Source organism: Equus caballus, chromosome 2 (assembly GCF_041296265.1).
Source record: "Equus caballus isolate H_3958 breed thoroughbred chromosome 2, TB-T2T, whole genome shotgun sequence".
Lineage (NCBI taxonomy): Eukaryota > Metazoa > Chordata > Mammalia > Perissodactyla > Equidae > Equus > Equus caballus.
In genome coordinates this window covers 36,330,035-36,353,409 of record NC_091685.1, presented here as the reverse complement: position 1 = coordinate 36,353,409, position 23,375 = coordinate 36,330,035, and the positions used below count along the sequence as shown (strand labels likewise).

The 23,375-nt window shown below is 50.1% G+C and overlaps 1 protein-coding gene across 1 annotated transcript in view; it reads left to right on the top strand.

Moving 5' to 3' along the window:
* Window positions 1-4,356: 4,356 nt before the first annotated feature.
* Window positions 4,357-23,375, top strand: part of PADI4 (peptidyl arginine deiminase 4) — a 33,290-nt gene continuing 14,271 nt past the window's right edge. The window contains exons 1-5 of the mRNA XM_023635652.2: window positions 4,357-4,485; window positions 16,549-16,729; window positions 18,952-19,018; window positions 20,758-20,825; window positions 21,834-21,951. Coding sequence (XP_023491420.1) covers window positions 4,394-4,485; window positions 16,549-16,729; window positions 18,952-19,018; window positions 20,758-20,825; window positions 21,834-21,951 — 526 coding nt within the window. The 5' untranslated portion in view covers window positions 4,357-4,393. The remainder of the gene's footprint in view (window positions 4,486-16,548; window positions 16,730-18,951; window positions 19,019-20,757; window positions 20,826-21,833; window positions 21,952-23,375) is intronic.

Sequence of the window (23,375 nt, the reverse complement as noted above, 5' to 3'; positions counted from 1 at the left end):
CCACCTGCTGCGGGCTCGGGGCTCTCAGACGGACACCTTAGCAGGAGGAGGAGAGCTACCAGTTTCTGGGTGATCTAGACACGCTCCCAATTTTCTACTTGAAGTTATGGAGAGGCTGGGGGCCTTTGTGCTGGAAGGGACTTCAGAGCACATGAGCCAAGGGACCTGGCCAGGGGGCAGCTGCACGGTGGGCAGAGTGGGACAAGGAGCAAAGTTAAATCGAGTGTCGCCACTTCCTGTCTGCACAACCTTGGGCGAGTTACCCAACCCCTCCAAGATCCGGTTTCCTCATCTGGCAAATGCGGAGAGTAGATTTCAGAGGTTAACGTTGCTGCGAGGATTGGAGGTGACGCATGTCAGCGGCCTGGCTTGGGTAAGGGCCGCACAGAAAGCAAAGCATGTTCGACGAAGCTGGGTTTCAAACCCACTTAGAAGCTGCGTGACCTTGAGCACTTGCTTCCCTCTCCTGCAGAGATGAGATCGTAAGTGCTGTCCACTGGGGCAGGGCGAGAATCAGAAAGACTATAACCCGAGGACCTGTGACAAGTGTGGCACATGGCAGATGTTCAATGGATGGTGGTCTCTCTTATCACCGGGGTCCTTGCAAATCTATTTTAAACAAAGCCTGATTAGCCTCTAAGGGAGCGCCAGGCACTCAGGGGGCCTTTGAGGGGCATCTGTCGAGTGACCAGCTCAGTAAATGAATCTGAACCGCACCTGTGAAAGGTGTGCTGAGGGAGTGGCTCAGGCAGCGCTCCAAACACAGCTTTGCACCATACCCAGTCTCGGAGTCTCGGGGAGAGGTCCCTGACCCTGATTCCTTCTCCCGGAATGACATCATTTCAATCATCTGGGGGAGGATAGCCAGGCCAGTCACTGGGGCGTCAGCTCAGGTGCCCAGTGATCAGGGCCCCAAATGCCCAGAGGGCGCTGGGCAATCACCAGCCCCGCCTCTCTTCCCCTGGGTGAGCTGAGCAGCTGGGCTGGCCATCCTGCCTCTCAGCAGGAAGGGGGCCCTTCCTCGGGGGTTTCTGGCCTGGTTCTGAGCCAGCCGCCCTCGTGGGCAGGAGAGTTTTCTTCCCAAGCCTCAAGGGATCCCAAGCCCCTGGTTCTCAGGGATCCCTGCAGGAAGCTGTCCTCAGGGGCCCCATACGTGGGTCCAGCGTTGGTCCGGGTGCTGGAGACGCCGCAGTGCTCAGCCGCAGCATTTAGTGAGCACCTACCACGAGTCAGAAGTACTCTAGGCTGGGGGTGTAGCCAAGACTGACAAAGGCCCTGCTCTCGTGGCTAGTTGGGGGATAGACACTTAAACACATACACATAATGACAAGCGCTGGCAAATTTCAGGAAAAGAGCAAGAAGAGGGGCAAAGATAAGTTCACAAAGTCCCCGCAACGACCACAGACAGGCGCACAGGAGCGCCTCGCGGCGCGGTTTACGAGGCTGAAATGTGCAAACAGCCTTCACGTCCAGCCGGGCCATGGACTGAATGTGTCCCCTAATTCGTATGTGGAAGTCCCAGCCCCCGACGTGATGGCATTTGGAGGTGGGGCCTTCGGGAGGTCATTAGGGTTAGGCGAGGTCACAAAGATGGGGGTCTCATGATGGGGTGAAGGATCCTCCTTGCTCTGAAACTCTAGAGTCATGTATCCATGTCCCCTGCAGGACATGTCCACACGGGCTCGAGCAGACATCTCACATGTGACACAGCCAGGACCTGCAGCCTGACCCCCAGCCCTCCCCCCTCAGAAGGTGCCAGCTCCATCCTTCCAGATGCTCCATCCCCAAACCGTGGAGTCATCCTTGACGCCTCTGTTCCTTGTGCCCCATGTCCAGTCCATCTGCAAATCCTACTGGCTGTACCATCACGATACGTCCAGAATCTGACGGCTTCCCACCTCCTCCACCGCCACCGCCCTGGCCTGAGTCCCCGCTATGTCACCTGCTGGACTGTAACAGCTTCCTCGCTGGCCTCCCTGCCTCCTCCCTTGTCACCTATAGTCGATACTCAGGCAGCCGCCAGAGTGATCTGCTCAAACAAGTCACATCATGGTCCTCCTCTGCCCAGAACATCCCCACGGCTCCCCGTGTCACTTGCAGCGGCTGCCGAATTCCTCACACAGCCTGAAAGGCCCAATGTGACCTGGCCCCTATCTCGGACCTGCCCTCCCTCCCTCACTGCGTTCCTGACACTGGTCTCCTCGCTGTTTCCTGAAGCCACCAGACACATCCCTGCCTCGGAGCCTTTCCACTGGTTCACCGGCTGCTCCCTCAGTCTGGAACATTCTCCCTCCTAATATCCACATTGTCACCTCCTTCTTTTGCTCAGACACCACCTTCTCTGACCACCCTGTTTAAAATCACAGTCCACGCCTTGCCTGCACTCCTGATGCTGCTGCCACTGCTCCACTGTTTCATTTTTCCAGAACACTAACATATGACAAAATCCACCTATTATATTTATTGCTGATTGGCTGTCTCTTTACACAAGAAAAAAGCTCCATGAAGGCAAGGCTTTTGTCTATTTTGTTCACTTCATAGCCTCAGTGCCCAGAACACTGCCTGGCAAACAGCAAGTATTCAATAAATATTTGTTGAATTAACAAAACCACTTTTGACTTGTTCTCTTTGTGGCTTATTCACAGACAATTTAAATCCCAAATTGCTGAAGAAAACAGGGAAAGAAAAACTACCCCAGGACACCTAAGACTTGGGGTACAGCCCAGCTCTCCCGCTGACTTGCTGTGTGATGGTGGGCACGTCACAATCCCACTCTGTGCCTCAGTCTCCCATGCACAGAACGAGGACTGGATTTGGGTTCTTGGAGGGCCCCCCAGACTCTGACAATGGAAGACTCCCTCCTCTGGCTTCCATTAGAAGCTCGAACTAGTCCTAATCGTATGACCAGCCAGAGAAATTGGGTTTATTGAGACCTACCACATGCAAGGAATCACATGGACGCTTGAGAGCATCAGTCCTGGCCCCACCACCCGCTGGCACGGGAAGTGGGTTCTGAGCCTAGAGAAGGTGGTTTGGATCCTGGATCCCACTTTGTGGGTTGTGGGGCCTTGGAAGTATTATTCCGCTTCTCTGAGCCTCAGTGGCCTCATCTACAGCGTGGGCGTCATGACCGGCCCCACCTCACGGGGACATTGGCATGAACTCAGTCAGATCCCACTGCCCAGCTCTGAATTAATGAGGTGAATTCTTTGTTTCAAAGCCAGAGCAAACAAAACACACACACACACACACACAATCTAGACCCCCAAACACACTCTGCTCACTCCTGATTCCCATGCATGCCTCCTCCAGGCGTTCCCTGCTGGGAGTCCGTCCACCCCCCTCACCCGTCACCCACTAGCAGGGAGAGGCAGCACCCACGGCCCAGGTGTGACCACAGCTCCACGGCTGAGTGAGTGTCCCCGGAGCAGGTGTGGCCCCACCTGCGATGTCTAGTCTGACACCCGAAGGCCCCACAAGAGGCAGGCCTCCTGGCGTGTGCAGGGGACACTGGCTCCCAGGCCAGGAAGCTCACCCCCCGCCTCCAGCTCCACCACGCGCCACCCAGGGCACCTTGGGCAAATCACCTTTCTTCTTGAAGCCTCTATTTTCCCTTCTATAAAAAGAGACATAATACTAAGCCCATATAGCCCCGTGTTGTAGTAAGACGAGATGTGATAACGTCTGAAAAGCTCATGTCACTTGGACAGGGAGCTGGTAAACCCCGCACTCTGGAGCAGAGTGCCTTTGGTTCAAATCCTGGCTCTCCCACTTTCCAGCTGTGTAACCTCCCCGTGCCTCAGTTTCTTCTTCTGTAAAACGGGAATGAGGATGGTACCGACCTCTGAGAGCTGCTGTGAGCGTGAAGTGAGGGAATTATAATAGTTCGTACTTCACAGGCTCGTCCTAACGAGTTACACCACGTGAAGCGCAGAGACGGGCCGGCACAGAAAACACCCCAGAGGGTGAGTTATCACGTGGGACACTCATCCCAAGCCGGGGGAGTCTGAGTGTGTAGGCTGGGCTGTGACCTCTTGCCCCAACCCTTCGAGCCTCCTGGTTCTCTCCGTTCTCCTCTAACTACGCCGTAGGGCAGGGTGGGCGAGGTTGGGTGGATGCAGGGGTTCGCGGCCCCAGGCGGGGACCACCTGCAGGCTTCCTGAGCGCCGGGCCCTTCCCAGGAAAAGGACAGAGCCAGCCTGCGGTTGATTCTGGCCCTGACACCTGTGCGGGGCCCGAGGGCAGCTACGGACCAGGAGGGGCTGAGCACCACGCCCGGGACCTGAGTTGGGAGGGGCCGAGCCGCTGGCCACAAACCACAGGGGCTGACTCATGGTTTCCCCTGGGCCGTATAAAGGAACCAGCCCAGGGGCTTCCTGCAGCCGGAGGGACGATGGCCCAGGGGACAGTGATCCATGTGGCCCCAGAGCAGCCCACCTACGCCGTGTGTGTGCTTGGCACCGACACTCAGTTGGATGTCTACGGGTAAGTGGGGGGCGTCTGGGGGTGGAGTCAGGTCCAGTGATGCTGGAGGAGCGGGTTCTGCTGACGCAGGACAGGTGGTCGGCCGAGGCTTCAGGCTCCAGCCTCTGGAGCCGCTGCCCGCGGAGAAGCTGGAGAGAGAAGACCCGAGTGGCCCTGGGACGTGCCTGGATTCAGGGCAGTGGGTTCTCTGCCATGTTCAAGTGGGATTTCCCCAGGGCCTCACCACAAATGCATTATTAGGGGCAAACAGCATCATCTCCTTTCACCATTGAGGCACTGGAAGCTCAGAGAGGGTCTATGACTTGCCTGAGGTCACACAGCAAGTGTGCCCTGGAAGCCAAGCTAGACCTGGACTTCACAACCCACACTTGGTTCCTGGTGCATTGTTAGCCGACACCACTCAGCCAAGCCTCCCTCCGTGGGTGCGGAGGCGAGACAGGCTCTGGCATGGGAGAGGCCGAGGAGGGGGACCCAGCCCTGCTGTTGGCTAGCTGCGTGGTCTTGGGAAACCAAGCCTCAGTTTCCTCGTCTGTGGAATGGGGATAATACCCACTTCACAGGGTGCTATAGGGATTAAATGTGAGAAACCATGAGAATGTTTGTTAGGCACTTAGCACAGTGCTGTGCAAATTGCTGGTAGTTGTTCATTCATTCATTCTTCATTCATTCATTCATTCAACAAATATGAGTTGAATCTATCATATGCCAAGTCCTGTGCCAGGCTCTGGTTAAACAAGACGGTTCAGGAACGTTCTCAGCGAGTGCACACGGTTGGCATCGTTGTTGTTGTCAGTAACAGTAGTGGCAGCCGCTGGCTTCCTCCGTCCCAGGCTGGGCGTCTGTGGTTCTAGTGAGGCTCCCACAGGAGTGTCTGGGACATTTCCTTGAAAGTCACTCGGTGGCTGACCCAGGAAGAACAGCAGTAATGTCTGGGCGGCCTCCCAGGACGCGGAGGGGAGGCAGGAGACGGCGGGGCTGAGGAGCAAAGGAAAAAGCGACAGCCTGATGGTGTCCGAGGACACCGGCTCCTCTGGGGGCGTGCTCCCCCCTCAGTGCGACATTGCGCCCTGCGTTCAACCCCCTGCACGGCTCACATGACAACGGCTGATGTTCACGTCACGCTCCCACATGTACTCACTCAACAGCCGTACGAGGTAGGCAGTGCTGTTATCCCCATTTTACAGAAGGGGAAACTGAGGCTCCGAGAGGTGAAGTAGCCACACGGCTAGTAGGTGGGGGAGCCGGGATTCACTCCCTCCTCTCTCCCCCTCGGTCCCTGGACCGGCCCTTCCCATAATTTCTTCCCTGTCCTTCTCACTTGTCCCCGGCTAGCGCCTTCGTCCTGTCTCCCGTGCAGCCACCGCCTTCAGTGGGGTCTGAATTCCCCTCTGAAAACACAGACGGGGTGGGCACCCCTCCTCCCCAGCACACGCGCCTCCACACCTTTGCACGAGCGGTGCCCTCGGCCGCAGGGCTTGGAGCCCCCAAGGGTTAGAAAGACGGGTGGTACAGGCCGGCGCAGACCGCGGGGGTGGCGCCTGTCCCGGAGCCGCTGCTACAGACCCTGGTGGTGATTCTCACCCCGAGCCTGGAAAGGACTTGCCCTGCTCAATGGGAAGCATGTTGATCGCAGTCACAAAAAATCCCACCAGCCGGTGATGCGCGCTGAACCCCGCCGAGGGCTCTCCGCGCTCCCAACTTTTACCAAAGCTCATACAAATTAAAGGAGGCTTGAACCCAGGACTGTCTGCCTCCCCAGCACGCACTGCCGCCCAGTGCTGTGGGGTTGGCCGCCCTGAGCCCGCTGCCCAGGGGGGCGGACCTCGGGCAGCTTCCCTAGGGCTTGGGAAAGGCTCGGAGTGGGTGGGGGGCCAGGAGCTGCCATCCGTGGGCTCCTCCTCTTGACCCCCAGGGTCTCTTTCTGGACAGGAGACCACACAATGTGGCAGCGGGGAGCGTGGGCAAGGCTGTTGGTGTCTCTGAGCCTCAGTTTACCCATCAGTGAAATGGGAAAGTTAACACCCACCCTGCTGTGTTGTGGTGAGGATGAAATTATAAAGTACATGCTGAGGGTCCAGTGGAGTGGTCCCCTTTCTTGGAGGATTGCGCGTGCCACCGAGTGTGACAGTCCTAGGGGCACCAAGCGCTGCCCAACCGCTGGGAGGAGACGCTGGATGTGGAGTTGGAGGAAGGATGTCAGTGTTGCCACTTGTCTGGGACTCAGGCTCTCAGTGTGGCTCCTGCAGAGGCTGTCGGAACTTACGAGAAGATTCAGCTCTGGGTCGTCTCACAATCACACACACACTCACACACACACACAGCGAAGACCCCCATATGTTTGCGGAAGTTCCTTGTTTAGGATCCGAGAGGGTCTGGAAAACAGCCAAAGGAAAGAACACACGTCCTAGAATCAAGTCCCAGTGGGGCCTCACCTCTCCGAGCCTCAGCTTCCCCATCGGGCAGAGAGGGTGGCTGTGAGGCCTGGAGACGTGGCTGTAAAGCCCCAGCAGGTGGCAGAAGCACCTGTCTGCGCCCTTCTCCCCGCTCCCGGTGGGGAAGTCACCCTGGGCAGAGCGAGCCGAGACGGATAGCACCGCGGGCCCCGTGCTGCGTGCCCGTCGGCCCCAAGTCTCCGTCTTCCCATTGTTCTTTGAGCCCCTTGTTCGTTTTCCTGTTGTACTAGACACACGGCGTGTCCCTCTCCATCCGCCTCCTCCTGCCCTGGCCCCTGGGCAGCTGGGGTGGCCTCTGGGCGGCTTGGCAGGCACGGAGGCAAAGAGCTGCACACAGAGCAGAGAGGGAGTCTCCAGGCTCTGAGAGAGAAACGAGGGCCTTTCTTAAGTTTCGGTTGGCCAGGCATTTGCAAAGCAAACGTCTAGCTTGTAAACCCAGGGCACAGCAGGGTGAGGTGAATGCAGAGAAAGAAACAGACATGATGTGGCGGAAATGACATCAGCTGGGCTGCAAGTGGACCCAGACCTGCCACCAGCAGCCCCATGACTTGGACACTTTGCCCCTCTGTGCCTCAGTCTCCTCATCTGTAAAACAGGCGTAACAGCACCCCGCCCACAGGGTGACTGTGAAGATGGAGCCACGCGCTGCAGGCTTCACTTAGTGAAGGTCGAGATAATCCGGGCAATGCCATCAGGACGGGGGATGCGCAGCCAGAAACGTCACAGAGGGCCGCAAAAGTTCCAGATGCTGAATTCTCGGACAGAAAAGGAGGAGAATAGCGCGGCTACAGGGCGTGAGCTAACGTCTTGCCTTCCCAGGGACTCGTTCTGTTTGAGATATGAAAAACGTTTTTATGTATTCCCCCTTTGCTGTTCACACCCACTTGGTAAGGCAAAGATTGGCACGGCTGACTTTTTTAATCTGCTCGAACCTGTCACTTGTTTTATCTTTTTTCTTATGAGGAAATTGATTTTAGTTCCACTGTTTCTTACTTACCTTCCACCTTTCTGGAACCCAGCCGTCACATCCCCTGAGAGGCCAGGGTTTTATCTAAGGGAGAGGCAGAGACTTCTGTGATGGAAAGACAGAAAGAGGGACTGTCGGTTTCTACTGCTGCTGTAACAAATTACACAGACTTAGTTGTTTAAATAACACAAATATATCATCTTACAATCCTGGAGATCGGAAGTTCAAAAATGGATCTCACAAGGTTATTCCTGAAGCTAAAATCAAGATGTCCAGAGGGCTGATTCCTTCTGGAGGCTCTGAGGGATCCATTCCTTGCCTTTCGCAGCTTCTAGAGGCTGCCTGCATTCCTCGGCTCGTGGCCCCTTCCAGCGATTGCATCCCTCTGGCCTCTGATTCCATCACCACATCTTCTCTCGCTCGGACCCTCCTGCCTCCCTCTTATAAAGACCCTCGTGGTTATAGTGGGACCACCTGGATAATCCAGGATAATCTCCCATCTCACGATCCCTAACTTAACCATATTTGCAAGTCGTCTTTTCCATGTAAGGGAACACACGCACAGATCTGGGGGGTTAGGCTGTAGTCATCTTTGGGGAACCATTATTCTGCCTACAACAGAGGGGAAATCTCATTTTGAGGAAGAAATCCCTCTTGGTTGGAGAGTTGGGGGAAGGATTTGATGGTGGGGGTCCCCTTGAGATGGGCCTTTGGGACTGGATTGGATTCTGAGAGAAGGGGGCATTCCAGATGAGGGGCAGACGATAAGCAGAACCTGGAAAATGAGAAAGTGTGGGTGGGTGTGGGGGACCTGGGAAGGATTCTGTTGGACTGCAGCGTGCGGAGAATGTAGGGGGCGGGTGGATGTATAAAGAGGCCGGGGCCAGCTCTGGGACACCCCAACCCCGTCACAGAGCAGAGAAGCAGGACGCCTAAAGCTGAGCCTGGGGAAGCGACTTCCCTTCTCTGTGCCTTGGTTTTCTCACCTGTGAGATGGAAATGATAACAGCACCCATCCTACAGGTTGGTGGTGAAAACTGAGTGAGTTGATATACAGAAAGAACCTGAACGGGGTCTGGAGCAGAGGAAATGTTCTGTGTGTTCACTGTCACTCAAGTTTAAGAGCTTGAAATTGATGCCATGGGGACGGAATGAGGGCCCAAACCAGGGTGGACAGCAAATGAAATAAAACCAGGGGAATGGAAGCTGGGGAAGCGTTGGGAAAGCTTTTCTCCTCTTTCATCTACTTCAGATCTCATTAGTTCTACAAAACATGCTTCAAAAATTCATCTGCTGAAAGAAAAATATCAAAACGTTAGTGATTGTCTCCGAGTGGTAAGACTCCGTTTTCTTCTAGGCAATTCCTTCCTTCCTTCCTTCCTTCTCTTTCCCTCCCTCCTTCTTTCTTTCCCTCCTTCCTTCCTTTTCTTCTCCTCCCCCTCCTTCTCCTCTTCCTCCTCCTTCCTTCTTCCTCTTCCTCGTCCTCCCCCTTCTTTCTCCCTCTCTCTCTCTTTCTGCCTTTTTTATCCTGTATTAGTTATCCATCACTGTGTAACAAATTGCCCCCAAATTTAGAACAACAGTGTTTATCATCTCGCAGGTTCTGTGGGTCGGGGTCCAGTGTGGCTTAGCTGGTCCTCTGCCTCGGCGTCTCACAGGCTGTGATCAAGGTGTCGGCAGAGCTAGGGTCATGCTAAGGCTCCTCCGGGCAGGCTCTACCTCCAAGCTCACTCATATGGTCCTTGGCAGGATTCAGGTCCTCGTGGGCTGATGGACTGAGGGCCTCGTTCCCTTCTCTGGGTTGGCAGGGAGCCTCCCTCAGTTTCTTGCCATGCGGGCCTCCCATGGCTCATACTGTGGCGGCTTGATTCATCAAGGTAAGGGAGCTGAGAAGGAGAGAGCGAGGGAGGGAGACAGAGAGAGAGAGGGAGGGAGGGAAGTCTTCTGTAACCTTATCACAGAAGTGAAGCCCACAACTCTTGCCATTTTCTGTTGGTTGGAAGCAAGTCACTGGGTCCTTCCCACACTCAGGGGGAGGGAGTCACACAAGGGCACGAGCACCAGAGGTGGGGATTGTGGGGGCCAGCGTAGAGGTCTGTCTACCACATACTTTTCCTGTATTTTCCTAATTCTCTATAATGAATATACAGAGCTTTTGATATAGAGACAAAGAACTTTATTACAAAAATGAAAATAGAAAACATAATCATAAAATCCACGTCTCTATGACCTCATAGCGTGGGATCTGCCCTCTCGGGAGTCTCCCACACAGTTTGAATCTGCTGCAATTTCTTAGCCATTCTTCTGCCTGTGGGTCGTTCACTCTTGCAGAAAAGGCTGCTCTGAGCATTCTTGAATGTGTCTCCTGGTGCACACGTGCAAGAGAGTCTCGAGGGCGTCTGCCGAGGAGCGAGGAGCGGGTCGCTGGCTTTGGGGCAGGCTGATGTTTGACTTTGCAAGATAACCCTGAGTTGTTTCACAAAGTGGTTAATTTCACACTCCGCGAGCAGCGTGCTAGTTCCCTCTGAACCGTATAGTCTATAGCGTTATTTTCACCAACCAGGTGGACGTAAACCCCATCTCATTATGGCCTCGATGTTTTCATCTTCCTTCTCAGTGAGGCGGAGTGCCTCCTCACATGCCCGTCATCCATTTATGTTCATCATTCATTCAAATTCTGCGAATGCCTGTTTGTGTCTTTCGCCCATTTTTTTCTATTAAGTTATTTGCTTTTTTCATGTTGATTAGCCTAAGTTCTTTAAATATTCTGGATGCTAAGCCTTTGTCGGTTTTATGCTGTGAAGAACTTCTTAGATTATGCTTGTCTTTTCACTTTATAGAGTCTTTCGATGAACAGAAGTTATTTATTCTCACTTAGCTGAATGTATCAGTCTTTTCTTTCTTGCTTATTGGTTTGGTGTCTTGTTTAAGAAAGGGCATAAAGATGACCCTGACATCTTCTTTTAAAAGGTGCAAATACCCATTCATGACAAAAACTCTCAGCAAACTAAGAATAGAGGGGAGCTTCCTCAACTTGATAAAGAATATCTACAAAGACTTCCAGCTAACATCACACTTAACGGTGAGAAACCTGAAGCTTTCCCACTAAGATCAGGAACGAGGCAAAGATGTTCCCTCTTGCCATGCTTTTCACATCATACTGAAAGACCTAGTGAATGCTTAGGACTAGAAAAAGAAATAAAAGGAACACCAACTGGGAAGAAAGAAAGAAACTTGTCTTTGTTCACAGATGACATGATCCAAAAGAATTGACCAAAAAACTTCTGGAACTAACAAGCAATTACAGCAAGGTTGCAGGATACAAGGTTAATGTACATAAGTCTATCACTTTCCTATATACCAGCAAGGACCAGGTGGAATTTGAAATTAAAAACACAATACCATTTATATTTGCACCCCCCAAAATTAAATACCTAGGTAGAAATATAACAAAATATGACTGAGAAATTTATGAGAAAAACTACAAAACTCTGATGAAAGATATCAAAGAAGAAGAGAAGCAATGGAGAGGTATTCCATGTTCATGGATAGGGAGACTCAACATCGTCAAGATGTCAGTTCTTCCCAATTTGATCTACAGGTTCAATGCAATCCCAATCAAAATCCCAGCAAGTTATTTTGTGCATATTGACAAACTGACTCTAAAGTTTATAGAGAGAGGCAAAAAAACCCAGAATAGCCAACACAATATTGAAGGAGGAGAACAAAGTTGGAGGACTGACACTATGCAACTTCAAGACTTACTGTGGTATCACAGTGTGTGAAATCAAGACAGTGTGGTATTAGTGAAGGAACAGACAAGTAAATGAATGGAACAGAACAAGGAGCCCAGAAATAGCCCCACATAAGTACAGTCAACTGATCTTTGACAAAGAAGCAAAGGCAACACGATGAGAAAAGGTAGCATTTTCAACAAATCATGCTGGAACAACCAGACAGCCATATCCAAAAAATGAATCCAGACACAGACTTTACATTCTTCACAAAAAATTACCTCAAAGTAGATCACAGACCTAAAGGTAAAATGCACAACTCTAAAACTCCTAGAACATGACATAGAAGAAAATCTAGATGATCTTGGGTTTGCTGGTAGCTTTTTAGATACAACACCAAAGGCAAGATCCAGGAAAGAAAGAATCAACAAGCTGGATTCACTAAAATTAAAAATTTCTGCTCTGCAAAAGACACCATCAAGAGAACGAAAAGACAAACCACAGACTGGGAGAAGATATTAACAAAAAGCATATCTAATAAAGGATTGTTATCCAAAATACACAAAGAACTCTTAAAACTCAACAGTAAGAAAACAATCTGATTGAAAAATGGGCCAAAGACCTTAACAGACACATCACCAAAATAAATATACAGATGGCAAATAGCAAAGAAAAAGATGATCCACATCATAGGTCATTAGGGAAATGCAAATTAAAACAACGAGAAGTCACTACATAGGCGTTAGAATGGCGAAAATCCAGAACAGTGACACCACCAAATGCTGGCGAGGATATGGAGCACGAGGAACTCTCATTCATTGCTGGAGGGAATGCAAAATGGCGCAGCCACGTTGGAGGACAATTTGGCAGTTTCTTAGAAAACTAAACACACTCTTATCATATGATCCAACAGTCATACTCCTTGGTATTTACCCAAAGGAACTGAAAACTTATGCCCAAACAAAAAGTTGCACATGGCTGTTTATAGCGGCTTTATTTACATTGCCAAACATTGAAAGCAACCAAGATGTCCTTCAGTAGGTGAATGGATAAGCAAACTGTGGTCCATCCAGACAGTGGAATATTATTCAGTGCTAGAAAGAAATGAGCTACCAAGACATGAAAAGACATGGAGGGACCTTCCATGCATATTACTCAGGGAAAGAAACTAATCTGAAAAGGTTACAGACTGCATGATCCCAACTACATGACATTCTGGAAAAGGCAAAACTATGGAGGCAGTAAAAAGATCAGTGGTTGCCAGGGGCTAAATGGGAGGGAGGGATGAACAGGGGGAGCACAGAGGATTTTTATGGCAGTGAAACTACTCTCTATGGTACTATAATGGTGGACACACGTCATTATACAATTTTCCAAGCCCATAAAATGTACATCACCAAGAGTGAACCCTAATGTGAACTACAGACTTTGGGTGATAATGACATGTCAGTGTAGGGTCATCGATTGTAGTGAATGCATCACTGGTGGAGGATATTGATAATGGGGGAAACTCTGCATGACTAGGGACAGGAGATATATGGGATATCTCTGTACCTTCCCCTCAATTTTGCTGTGAACCTAAAACTTCTCTAAAAAATAAGACCTATTTTTTAAAAAGATTCAAAGTTCTGTCTTTCATATTTAAGTCTTTAATCCACCTGGAGTTTGTTTTTGTATACGGTGTGAGGATGGGATCAATTTAATTACTTTTCCAATTTAATTATTTTCCATATGGATGAGTGATTGTTCCAGCATCATTTCTTACATAATCTTCACTTTCCCCAGTTATCTGCAAGACCACTTCTGTCATAGATCAAGCAGAATCTCTCTTCAGTTGCATCTGTCATTTGTCTTTGCCTGAGCCATTACAACACCCATGGCTTCATAGTAAGTCATACCTGGTTGAAAAAGTCTCTCACCTTTTGCTTCTTTTCTTTACAGGGTATTTTGACTATCTTAGGCCCATGGTTTTCCTTGTAGATCTTGGAATCAACTTGTCAAGTTCCATGAAAAACCTTGAAATTCCATTGAATGTATAAATTCATTTGGAGAGATTTTATACCATTATGATATTAGCCTTCCTAAGCATGTTCGTGCTATTCCTATTAATTTGTGTCTTCTCTAATTGCTTTCAGTAAGGTTTGAGCATTTTTCTCCATAAAAGCCTTACACATCTTTTGTTAGATTTATCCTAGGTACTTTATAGCACTTTTTTTCTGATGAAAATTATATGTTTATTTTAAATTATTTTTTCCAACTATATTATTGCTGGGGTACACAAAAGCAACTGATTTTTGCCTCTCCACCTTACTAGCTACCTTATTAAACTCTTACTACTTCTTTTTAACTTGTCTGTACATTCCTTTGAGATTTACAAATAATCATATTGTCTATAAATATTGCCAGGGTTTTTTTTTCTTACTTTTCAGTCTTTATACCTTTTAGTTTTATTCTCTTACTGCAGTGGCTAGAACCTCCTGGACAATGTTGAAAATATGTGGTGACAGTGGGCATCCTTGTCATGTTCTTGATTTTAAAGGAAGGTTTTCAATTTTTCACTATTAAAGATGATATTTGCTGTGGATTTTCTGTTTAGCTTTTATCAACTATCCACACACACACAAAAAAAATCTGCTTTTTCTGTAGTGATTTCTTTTTATCTTCCTATCTTTTTTCCCTTGGCCAATCTTGCCAGAGGTTTATCAGTTTTATCAGTGTATTTTGGCTTTGTTGATTTACTTGTTTTCTATTTCACAGATTTCTGTCATCTTTATTTTGGGCTTTTCTGTTCTATTTTATTTTTCTACATTCTTTTTCTATTTACTCAATTTTCAGCTTTTTTCTTCTTTTTAAAGATACATGCATTTAAGGCACAAAGTAATACCTTTAGCTCCCCCAAATATTAGAAGTGTAGTATTTTAATTATTGCTCAGTTCTGAGTATTATTATTTAGTTTCATTAATTATCCTTTGACTTGTAAGTTAGTTAGAAGTCTGGTTTTGAAATTTTCAAATGTAAATTGGAGTTTATGCTAGTGACGCCTAACTTACACTGGGATCAAGGAATAGGCTCCGTATACTGTATGTCACCTACCCTTTAATATTTGTTGAAACTTCCTTTATGGCCAATTATGTGGTCAAATTTTTTAGTGATCCACATGCACTTGGCTTGGAAAAATGTATATTCACCAGTTGTGGGGCACAGAATTCTACACACGTCCACTAAATCAAGCTTGTTAGTTGTGTCACTATTTTTTCTGTCTGGTTAATCTATGGTTAGTTGAGAAAGAAGAGTTGCCATCCACAACTGTGATGGTGGATTTGCAAACTTCTCCCTGTATTTCTATCCATTTTTGCCTTACATATATTGAGGCTGTGTTTAGAATACCTTCCAGGTGAGCTGAACCTTATATCATTAGATTGTGATCCTCTCTATTGCTAGCAGTGTGGTTTTTGTCTGATATTAATATACCCATCCAGCTCTCCTTTGATTATTGGCTTAATGTATCTTTCTTCCTTTTTTTTTTAACTTCATCTTTCCCGGATCCTTATATTTTAGGTGTGTCTCTTGCACATAGCATACAGCTGGACTTCATTTCTTTATCTAGTCCAAAACTCTTTTTTTAACTAGTAACATTAATCTAATTACATTTATTTTGACTATTTATATATTCGGATTTGTTTTCACCGTTTATTTTTAGTTTCGTTTGTCCAATTTTTTGTCTGTTGCCTTTTGCTCTTTCATTGTCTTTTTGAGACTGTTTCTCTTCTTCTTCTGTTACTGCATTTTCTGCCTGTGTAGAAATGTATGAACTCAGCTTCCATTCTCTTGGTGAATACCTTTACATTTTAATCAGAGAATTTTAACTCTACAAGATCTATGGTTAAACACTATCTTAATTTCCTCTTCAATGAAGGACCTCAGAATACTTCAACTCTCATTATACCTCCCAATTTACATCCTGATCCTTTTTTTAATCCCACAATTTTGATATTTTTATAACTTTTAAAAAAATACAGACAATATTTTCCAAGACATTTACCATTTTATTTGCTCACCATTCTTTCCTGCATCCCAGACCATGCTACCGGCATCAGAGATCTTCTCCTTAGAGTGTGTCTTTAGAAGTCGCTTTGGTGAAAGTGTGTTGGTTTTAAAATACCAATTTTTCTTCATCTGAAATGTCTTTATTAAAATATAATTTTGTTGGGTATACAATTCTAAGTTAACAGCTACTTTCTTCAAAATACTTTGAAGATACTATTCAACTGTTTTTTTAGATTCTGTTGTTGCTGTTGAGAAGTCTGCTTTCCATCTGATTTCTGTTCCTTTATGGGTGATCTGACTTTTCTCTCTGGATCCCCTTCAGATCTTCTTTTTGTCTTTGGTGTCCCTCAGTTTAACCGCTGTGGAGTGTGCATGGGTGCACACGCAGAGAAGGGAGTCCCTGGAGACTTCTCTCACTTCTCAGGATCTCAGCCATGCTTTAAAAAGTCTCTTTTAACCACAGACCAGTTGTTTTGTAAGGGAAGGTTCTTCAGAGCACTGGTCTGCCACAATTCCAGAAGCAGGAGTCTGTGTGATTCTCTGCGTGCTGCACAACCCTGTGTGTGCACATCCGTGAAGCGTAAACCTCTGGGTGTGCATGTCGCTCTGTGCTCACATCCATGTGTGTGTGTCTTTGGTGTATGCATCTCTCTGCAATTTCCCTGGTTCGAGTGTAAGCCTCCAAGTCAGGGGATCTTCTTTCTGTTTCTCGCCACCTCCTGACAACCTCACATACTTACTCCCACGGTCAGGGGCAGACCGGCTGCCATCTGGTGTTTACACTTGTTGGGAAAAGGGGGAATGCTGGGGAGAGCGGTGGTGGGCCAGGCCCTGCCTCACTGTGGCTCTCTGTCCTCCCCAGCTCTGCCCCCAAGGGCTACACATCCTTCAGCATCAATGCTTCCCCGGGAGTGGCCGTAGATGTTGCCCACAGCCCTCCAGCCAAGAAGAATGCCACAGGTTCCCCCAACTGGCCCCTGGACCCTGGGCTGGAGGTGACCCTGAGGATGAGAACTGCCAGCCACAGCACAGGTGACCAGAAGGTGAGTGCAGCGTTGTAAGGTGGGCCGTGTGGGAGGAAGCCAGCAGGTCACGGCAGCTCTGTTACTCACAGTCTGTCCTGCACTGAGCCACAGCCCCAGACCTGGCAGAGCCTGCTTCTTTCTGGAAAAGCTCGTGATGGCTTGTTCCAGCCATAGCGTCCTCAAAAACAATCTAGGAATGCCAAGGTTTATGGAGGCCAGGGCTTTGATTAAATTCATTCTTTCAGCAAACGTTTAATAATCACCTACTACCTGCCAGGCGCCGCCGGGCACTGGAGGTACAGAAACGAAGAAGACAGGTGCGGCTGCAGGCCTCAAGGCGCTTACCACCCATGGGTGAGAGCATCAGGTATTCAGAGGTAACCAATTACGGACGGTTGTGAGTGCTAGGAAGGCCACAGCCAGGCAGCCCCGGGACACCATGCCCGTGTGCTTAGTTTCCTGTGGCTGCTGGAACAAATTACCACAAGCCACTGGCTTAAAACAACAAAAATGCATCCTCTCACAGTTCTGAGGGACAGACGTCTGCAATGAAGGTCTCAGCAGGGCCACGCTCCCTCTGGAAGAACTTGGGGGAGAATCTGCTTTTTTGCCTCCTCCAGCTTCTGGTGGCTGTTGGCGTCCCTAGACTGGTGGCCACGTCTCTCCAACACCCGCCTCTGTGCTCACACTGCGTCCTCAGTCTATCAAACCTCCCTCCGCCTCACTCCTATAAGGACGTGCATCAGTGCATTTAAGGCCTGCCCCATAAGCCAGGATGAGCTCATCCCAAGATCCTTAACTTAATTGCATCTGCAAAGAGCTTTTCTCCAAATAAAGTCACGTTCACAGGTTCCAGGCATTAGGACGTAGACATATCTCTTTGGAGCCCACCATTCAACCCACTGCCCGTCCTTTGACTGCAGATGAGCTCAACAGGACCCCCCGGGGTCCCACAGAGATTCTGCCCAGTGACCACTTGTTCCCAGCAGGACAGGACAGGCAGTCTCCCTGGTGGGGCAGAGTGTTGCCTGCTGTAGGAGCACAGAGCTTGGACACCAAAGCAGGTGGGGAAGGGTGCAATCAGGGAAAGCTTCCTGGGAGAAGTGGCAAGCTGAAGGATAGGACGAATGACTTGCCTAAGAGAGGGAGAGAGGAGGAGAGCTCTGCATAGGGCATGTGGCCTGTGTGCACACTCTGGACCAGGAGAGGGTGAGACGCATGTTGGGGAAACTGAGGAAGATCTGTACGGCAAGAAAGGAGGGTGGAGCAGCAGGTGGGGGGAGAGAGAGTCAATATGAGAGAGCTTGGCATCAGGGGCCTCATTTTCTCAGGGCAACCGGAAGCCAGTGAAAACCTTTCACCCAGGGAGTGACAAGACCACATTTGCGTGTTGAAAAGACCCCAGTGGCTGCCGTGTAGCGAGTACACTGGCTCTAGGCGGTAGACCGAGGCAGGGAGACCACTCAGGAGGCTGAAGCCACGGTCCAGACAGGAGGTGATGGTGACTGTGCCACCTCCCTGGACCCCGACTATCTCGGGGACGGATCCAGACACCTCCGCGCGTCCCCTCGGGAGCTCCTTTTGGCGGCAGCTCCTGGGTTTGGGGCGGGGAACTCCCCTCGCCCATTTTCCTTGGAAGTGTCAATCCTGACGCTCCGCCCGCCCCTGGCCAGGCTGCGCCAATCAGACTCGTTCTTCCTAAATTTTGAACCTTGGGCAAAGGGGGTTGGTGTTTTCCATTGTCGGAGAGCCTGTCCTAGAGACGCCGCCACCGGTCCAAAACGCCTGCTCCCCAGATCCTCTCGGGCGGGCTCCAGCCTGGCGGGGTCTGCTTCTTCGGTCTCCTCCGTCCCTTCTTCCCGCCGGGCCGGTGTCCGTGGCTTATTCCCAGCACTCTCCCTCTAAGGCCTCTTCCACCGCATCTCCAGCCGCTCAATTCCTACTCCCCTTCGAGGATTTGCCTCAAAGTGTGCCTCCCTGACCTGCCCAGGCAGAGTAAGCCCTTTTGGGCTCCCATAGTCCCCTCTTTTCTGTGTCACAGTCATTTACATGTTTTGCTACCTCTCCACTGCCACAAGTTGGGGTACTCCTTACAGGCTGGGGCCACTTCTTGCCCAAGCTTGTCTCCTCAGCATCCTGCCCTGAGTTGGCACATGGGGGGGGGGGGGGTCGGGGGGGGGTCCAGTGAGTGTTTGTTGAATGACTAAGAGAAGTCATTGGTGGTTTGCTGCTCCCTATAGGTTCAGATTTCATACTACGGACCCAAGAGTAACCTGGTCCAAGCCCTGCTGTATGTCACCGGGGTTGGTAAGTGATGACTAAGATGTTGGAGCGCTGTCGCCCTGCCGCTGCACACACACAGTCCTGCAAGGCGTCTCTCCAGGAGAAACCACAGCCTGGAGCTTCCTTCAGACTGAGCAGAGACAAAGATCGACTTCTAGCCAGTCATCCTTCCGGGGTCCAGAAATATCCCCTCCCCAGTCAGTGGCCCACCCAGAAATACAAGCGGGGGAGGGGTCTGCAGGGAGCTTCACCTGCATCTCAATATTTTATTTCTCAACTTGGAATGAGTATGTGGATTTTCAATATGTGAGTCCCTATACCTTTTTGACACCTCAAATATTTATAGGAAAAAATCTTATACAATAATATAGGCTAGTGTTCACCAAATTCCATTATTTGCATCCAATCTTCACCATTTTTGCCATATCAACTATCTACTTATATTTGAACATTCTTCTTTAAATAAAGTATATATATATATATATTTTTTTTTTTAAGATATTATTTTCTCCTTTTTCTCCCCAAAGCCCTCCGGTACATAGTTGTATATTTTAGTTGTGGGTCCTTCTAGTTGTGGCATGTGGGATGCCACCTCAGTGTGGCTCGATGAGCGGTGCCACGTCCGTGCCCAGGATTCGAACCGACGAAACACTGGGCCGCCTGCAGCAGAGCGCGCAGACTTAGCCACTCGGCCACGGGGCCGGCCCCTAAATAAAGTATATATTTTATCTTGACCTCATCTTGAACAATAATATCATGATATAATTATTATTTAAATATATGAAAAGCACATGAACTTCAGGTTTCACTTCATTAATGAATTTCATTCATTGACACACATTAATTGTATTAATACACATTTCGATAATAATAACATAGCACTTACTCTATGCCACGTACTGTGCTGAGACTTGACATTTAAACCTCACAAGAATCCAATGAAATTGATACTATTATTATCCTATTTTACAGATGAGGAAACTGAGGCACAGAGGTACATAGACTCAGCCACGTTCATGCATCTGGTCAGTGAAGGAGCCAGGAAGTGCTGGCCACTGAGCACGGTGCCCTCTGACCTGACACTAATATGTGACTGTGGATCTGTTAAAAGGTCATCCAGTCAGTGTCACACTGTGAGCTCACACGTCACTGTGTCACACGGTGGGACCTAAGTTGTTGGAACGACAGTGTAGTCGTGTCCTGATGAGGGAGGAAGGACTTAGACACAAGCCTGTTTTCTTGGCCACGCCATTTGGACAGAGCAGGGGTACATTCATTGCCATGATTTGTCCCCAGTGCAGTCACAATACACGTAATGAAGAGCTGGATGGGGACAGAGGAATCACCCTGTCCCCCACCCAATGTCGGGGCGGCTGGAGTTGGGGCCAGAGGCCTCTGAGCCTGGCAAGGTGTCCTTGCGGGGGCTTCCCACCAAACATCCCATTGGGGAGGCTGGGGATCTCTTTAAACCCCTGGGGATGTCTAGACATGCAGGGTCTGGTTGGCACCAGAGTCATGGCATGGTCCCCCCAAAGCAGAACGGGCGTGCTCCGAAGACCCCGCTCTGCTGTCTCAATCGCAGTCAGACTTCTTCTTGGGGGACACGGTGGGGGGTGGGGCTCTGAACCTGTCTCCTCTGAAGGTGAGGGAGAGAAGCCTTGGTGGGGACAGCCTCCTGGGGAATCGATTGTCCACCGGGGCAGGGCTGCGTGCCCCACCCCGGACCCTCACCAACCCTCTCCTCTTACTCGGGGGGATTTCAGAAATCACCTTGAGCGCGGACATCACCCGCACCGGCCAGGTGAAGCCAACCAGAGCCACGAAGAACCAGGTAGGGCTCAAACCTGACGGCTCCCCGGTACCCGAAACGCTCCCCTAACTCCACCGCGTTTTCCTCTGGCGCCCTCTTGTGGTGATGGGGCGAATGGCGGACTGTCCCCGTATCCTGTGTTAACTGTAAAAGAGACACAATTTAGCAAGAACAAGAAAAAGAAAACTAAAATCACCATTACCACTTTGGTTTATATATTTCCCATCTCTCTGACAAAACTAAATTTACACTGATTGTTCAGAAAATGAGTTGTCCTACAAGCCAGGAGCTACAGAGTCACCCAGTAAATGCACAGCAGAGAGAAAATTTGCAGGCAGGTCTTGACTCTGGCTCAGAAACCCCCTCCCCCAGGCTTTAACGACTGGTGGGAGAGATTGCATGGTGCTGCCCGCATGGGGTGAAGAACAGACAAAGGAAGAAACTGCAGGAGCTAGGGAAGGGACCAAGCCAGGTCGGGGTGGGGAGTGTGTGTTCCGGAAAGTTCGCTGATGAGAAAAGGTGGGATGCGCAGAGGTGGGGCGTGCAGGCGATGAGCTCCGTGGATAAACCTCAGGGTGGCCCTGAAATGGTGATGACGCCCTCCCGGGAGGGGCCTCTTAATTTGCTTTAATCGTTTGACAGAGAGTAACCGGCTGCTAAGAATAGTGCGCACACTTTGGTGAATGAGTAATTAAGAGTTCACATGAGAGTAACTATGTCGATTAGAATCTTGACACAAATAGTGAGCCCAGTCTCGTTTGCCAACCCAACAGTTTTTAAAAGCTGTTAAAATCACTTTTACTGTCTTGGGCTCCTTTTTTTTAAGGGATGAATTGCGTTTTTGGCGAATTTGTTTATGACTTTGGGGACAGGCAGAAATCCGCTCGTGAGACCAAAGAGTTACCTGCTGTGGCAGCAAGATGCATAAACCACGCGAGGCTAATGAGATGCTAGGGAAGGGTGGCCCCGAGAGTTGGAGGGACCTACAGAGCTTCCTAAGCGTGCCCCGTCTCTGCTGGGTGTCTGCAGAGGACCTGGACCTGGGGCCCTCGTGGGCAAGGCGCCATCCTGCTGGTGAACTGTGACAAAGACAATCCCCAGTCTTCCACCTTGGACTATGAGGATGACGAGGTGCTTGACAGCAAAGGTAAAGATCCCCGAGACCTGATGGGAGGAGAGCTTTGTCTTTTTATGAAGTCCTTTGTCCCAAGCCTGCGGACAGCTGTCAGAAATCAGGGTCCTTGGAGGCGTGTTCTTGATACGTGTCCTTTGTATAGGAGAAGGAGTGGACCAGGGTCCTGAGAGGGTGAGTGACCCACCCAAGATCACACAGCAGCCAGAGAAGAGCTGGGAGCAGCACTGAGTCTCCCAGTGCCCCCTCAGGCCCCAGTTTCCACGGCCCAGCCCAAACTTCTGCGCTTGGGTCAAATCTGGGGCCAAAATAGTTCAAAATGAAAAGCTGACTTCTGCCCCAAACGCGTGTCGGAGCAGCCCTGAGCCCCTGCCGCATGCTGGGCCCTGATCGGACCACTTCAGAATAATTAACTCATTTGATCCTTCAGCACAAGCCTCAGAAGTATATATTGTCCTCATCCCCACTTTGCAGATGGGGAAACCGAGGCATTGGGAGGTTAAGCAATTTGCTCAAGGTCGCACTGCTAGTAAGTCACAGGCTCAGGGTTTGAACCCGGGCATCCCGACTCCAGAGCAGTTAGGGGCACCAGGGTGGTCGTAGGTGCAGGGTCTCTGCTGGAGCACCTCTGAGGTGTGGCCGGGGTGGAAGGCACGCACGTTGCCCACCTGCGCTGGAGGAGGGCGCTGAGGGCGCGAGGTCGGAGGCCAGGGGGCGCTGTGGGCTGCCTGGGGAGGTGCCAGGACAGCACAGAAGTGGCGGCACTTGAAGTTGCATGCGGTTGGCCTGGCCTGCTGCCCGGCTGCAGCTTCTACCTGGTGCCCGGCACACGGCAGCGATCGCAAGAGCCAGCCCCCTCTGTGGGCACACCCAGGACGCCGAGCACAGGGATAAGCACTTCACACACATGACCTCCCTCTTCCCTCTGTGTGGGCACTACTCCCAGCCGTGTTCGCGGATGAGAAAACCCGCCCTGAGAGCTGCAGTACCTCCCCGGAGCTCACCCAGATCCAGGGTTCAAACCCTGCCCACCCCAGGGCCCTCAACCCTGTGGCTGATGTCTGGCCTCGCTCACCCCACGCCTCTGTCGGCCGCTGTTCAGGGTGAGTCCCTTCCCACGCAGGCCCAGGGGAGAAGCCTCTCCACTCACTCATTCCGGAAATAGCTATCAGCACCTGCCACGTGCCAGTCGCTGTTCTAGGTGCTTCTAGGTTCCAGGAGCTGGGACAGAGCGACGAGCAGACTGTATGTGGTCTCTGCTTCGCCGAGCTTACTTGCTAAGCTCATCCCAGTGGGAGGAGACCAAAAACTTGCTTAGCTTTAATTCCAAAATGAAAAGCATCATTTAAATACTGGAAAGAGCGTTAAAAAAAAATAATACCAGGAAATGACGGTAAAGTGTGATCTGAGAGGAGGAGTCGGGGTGCGGGAGGGAGGAG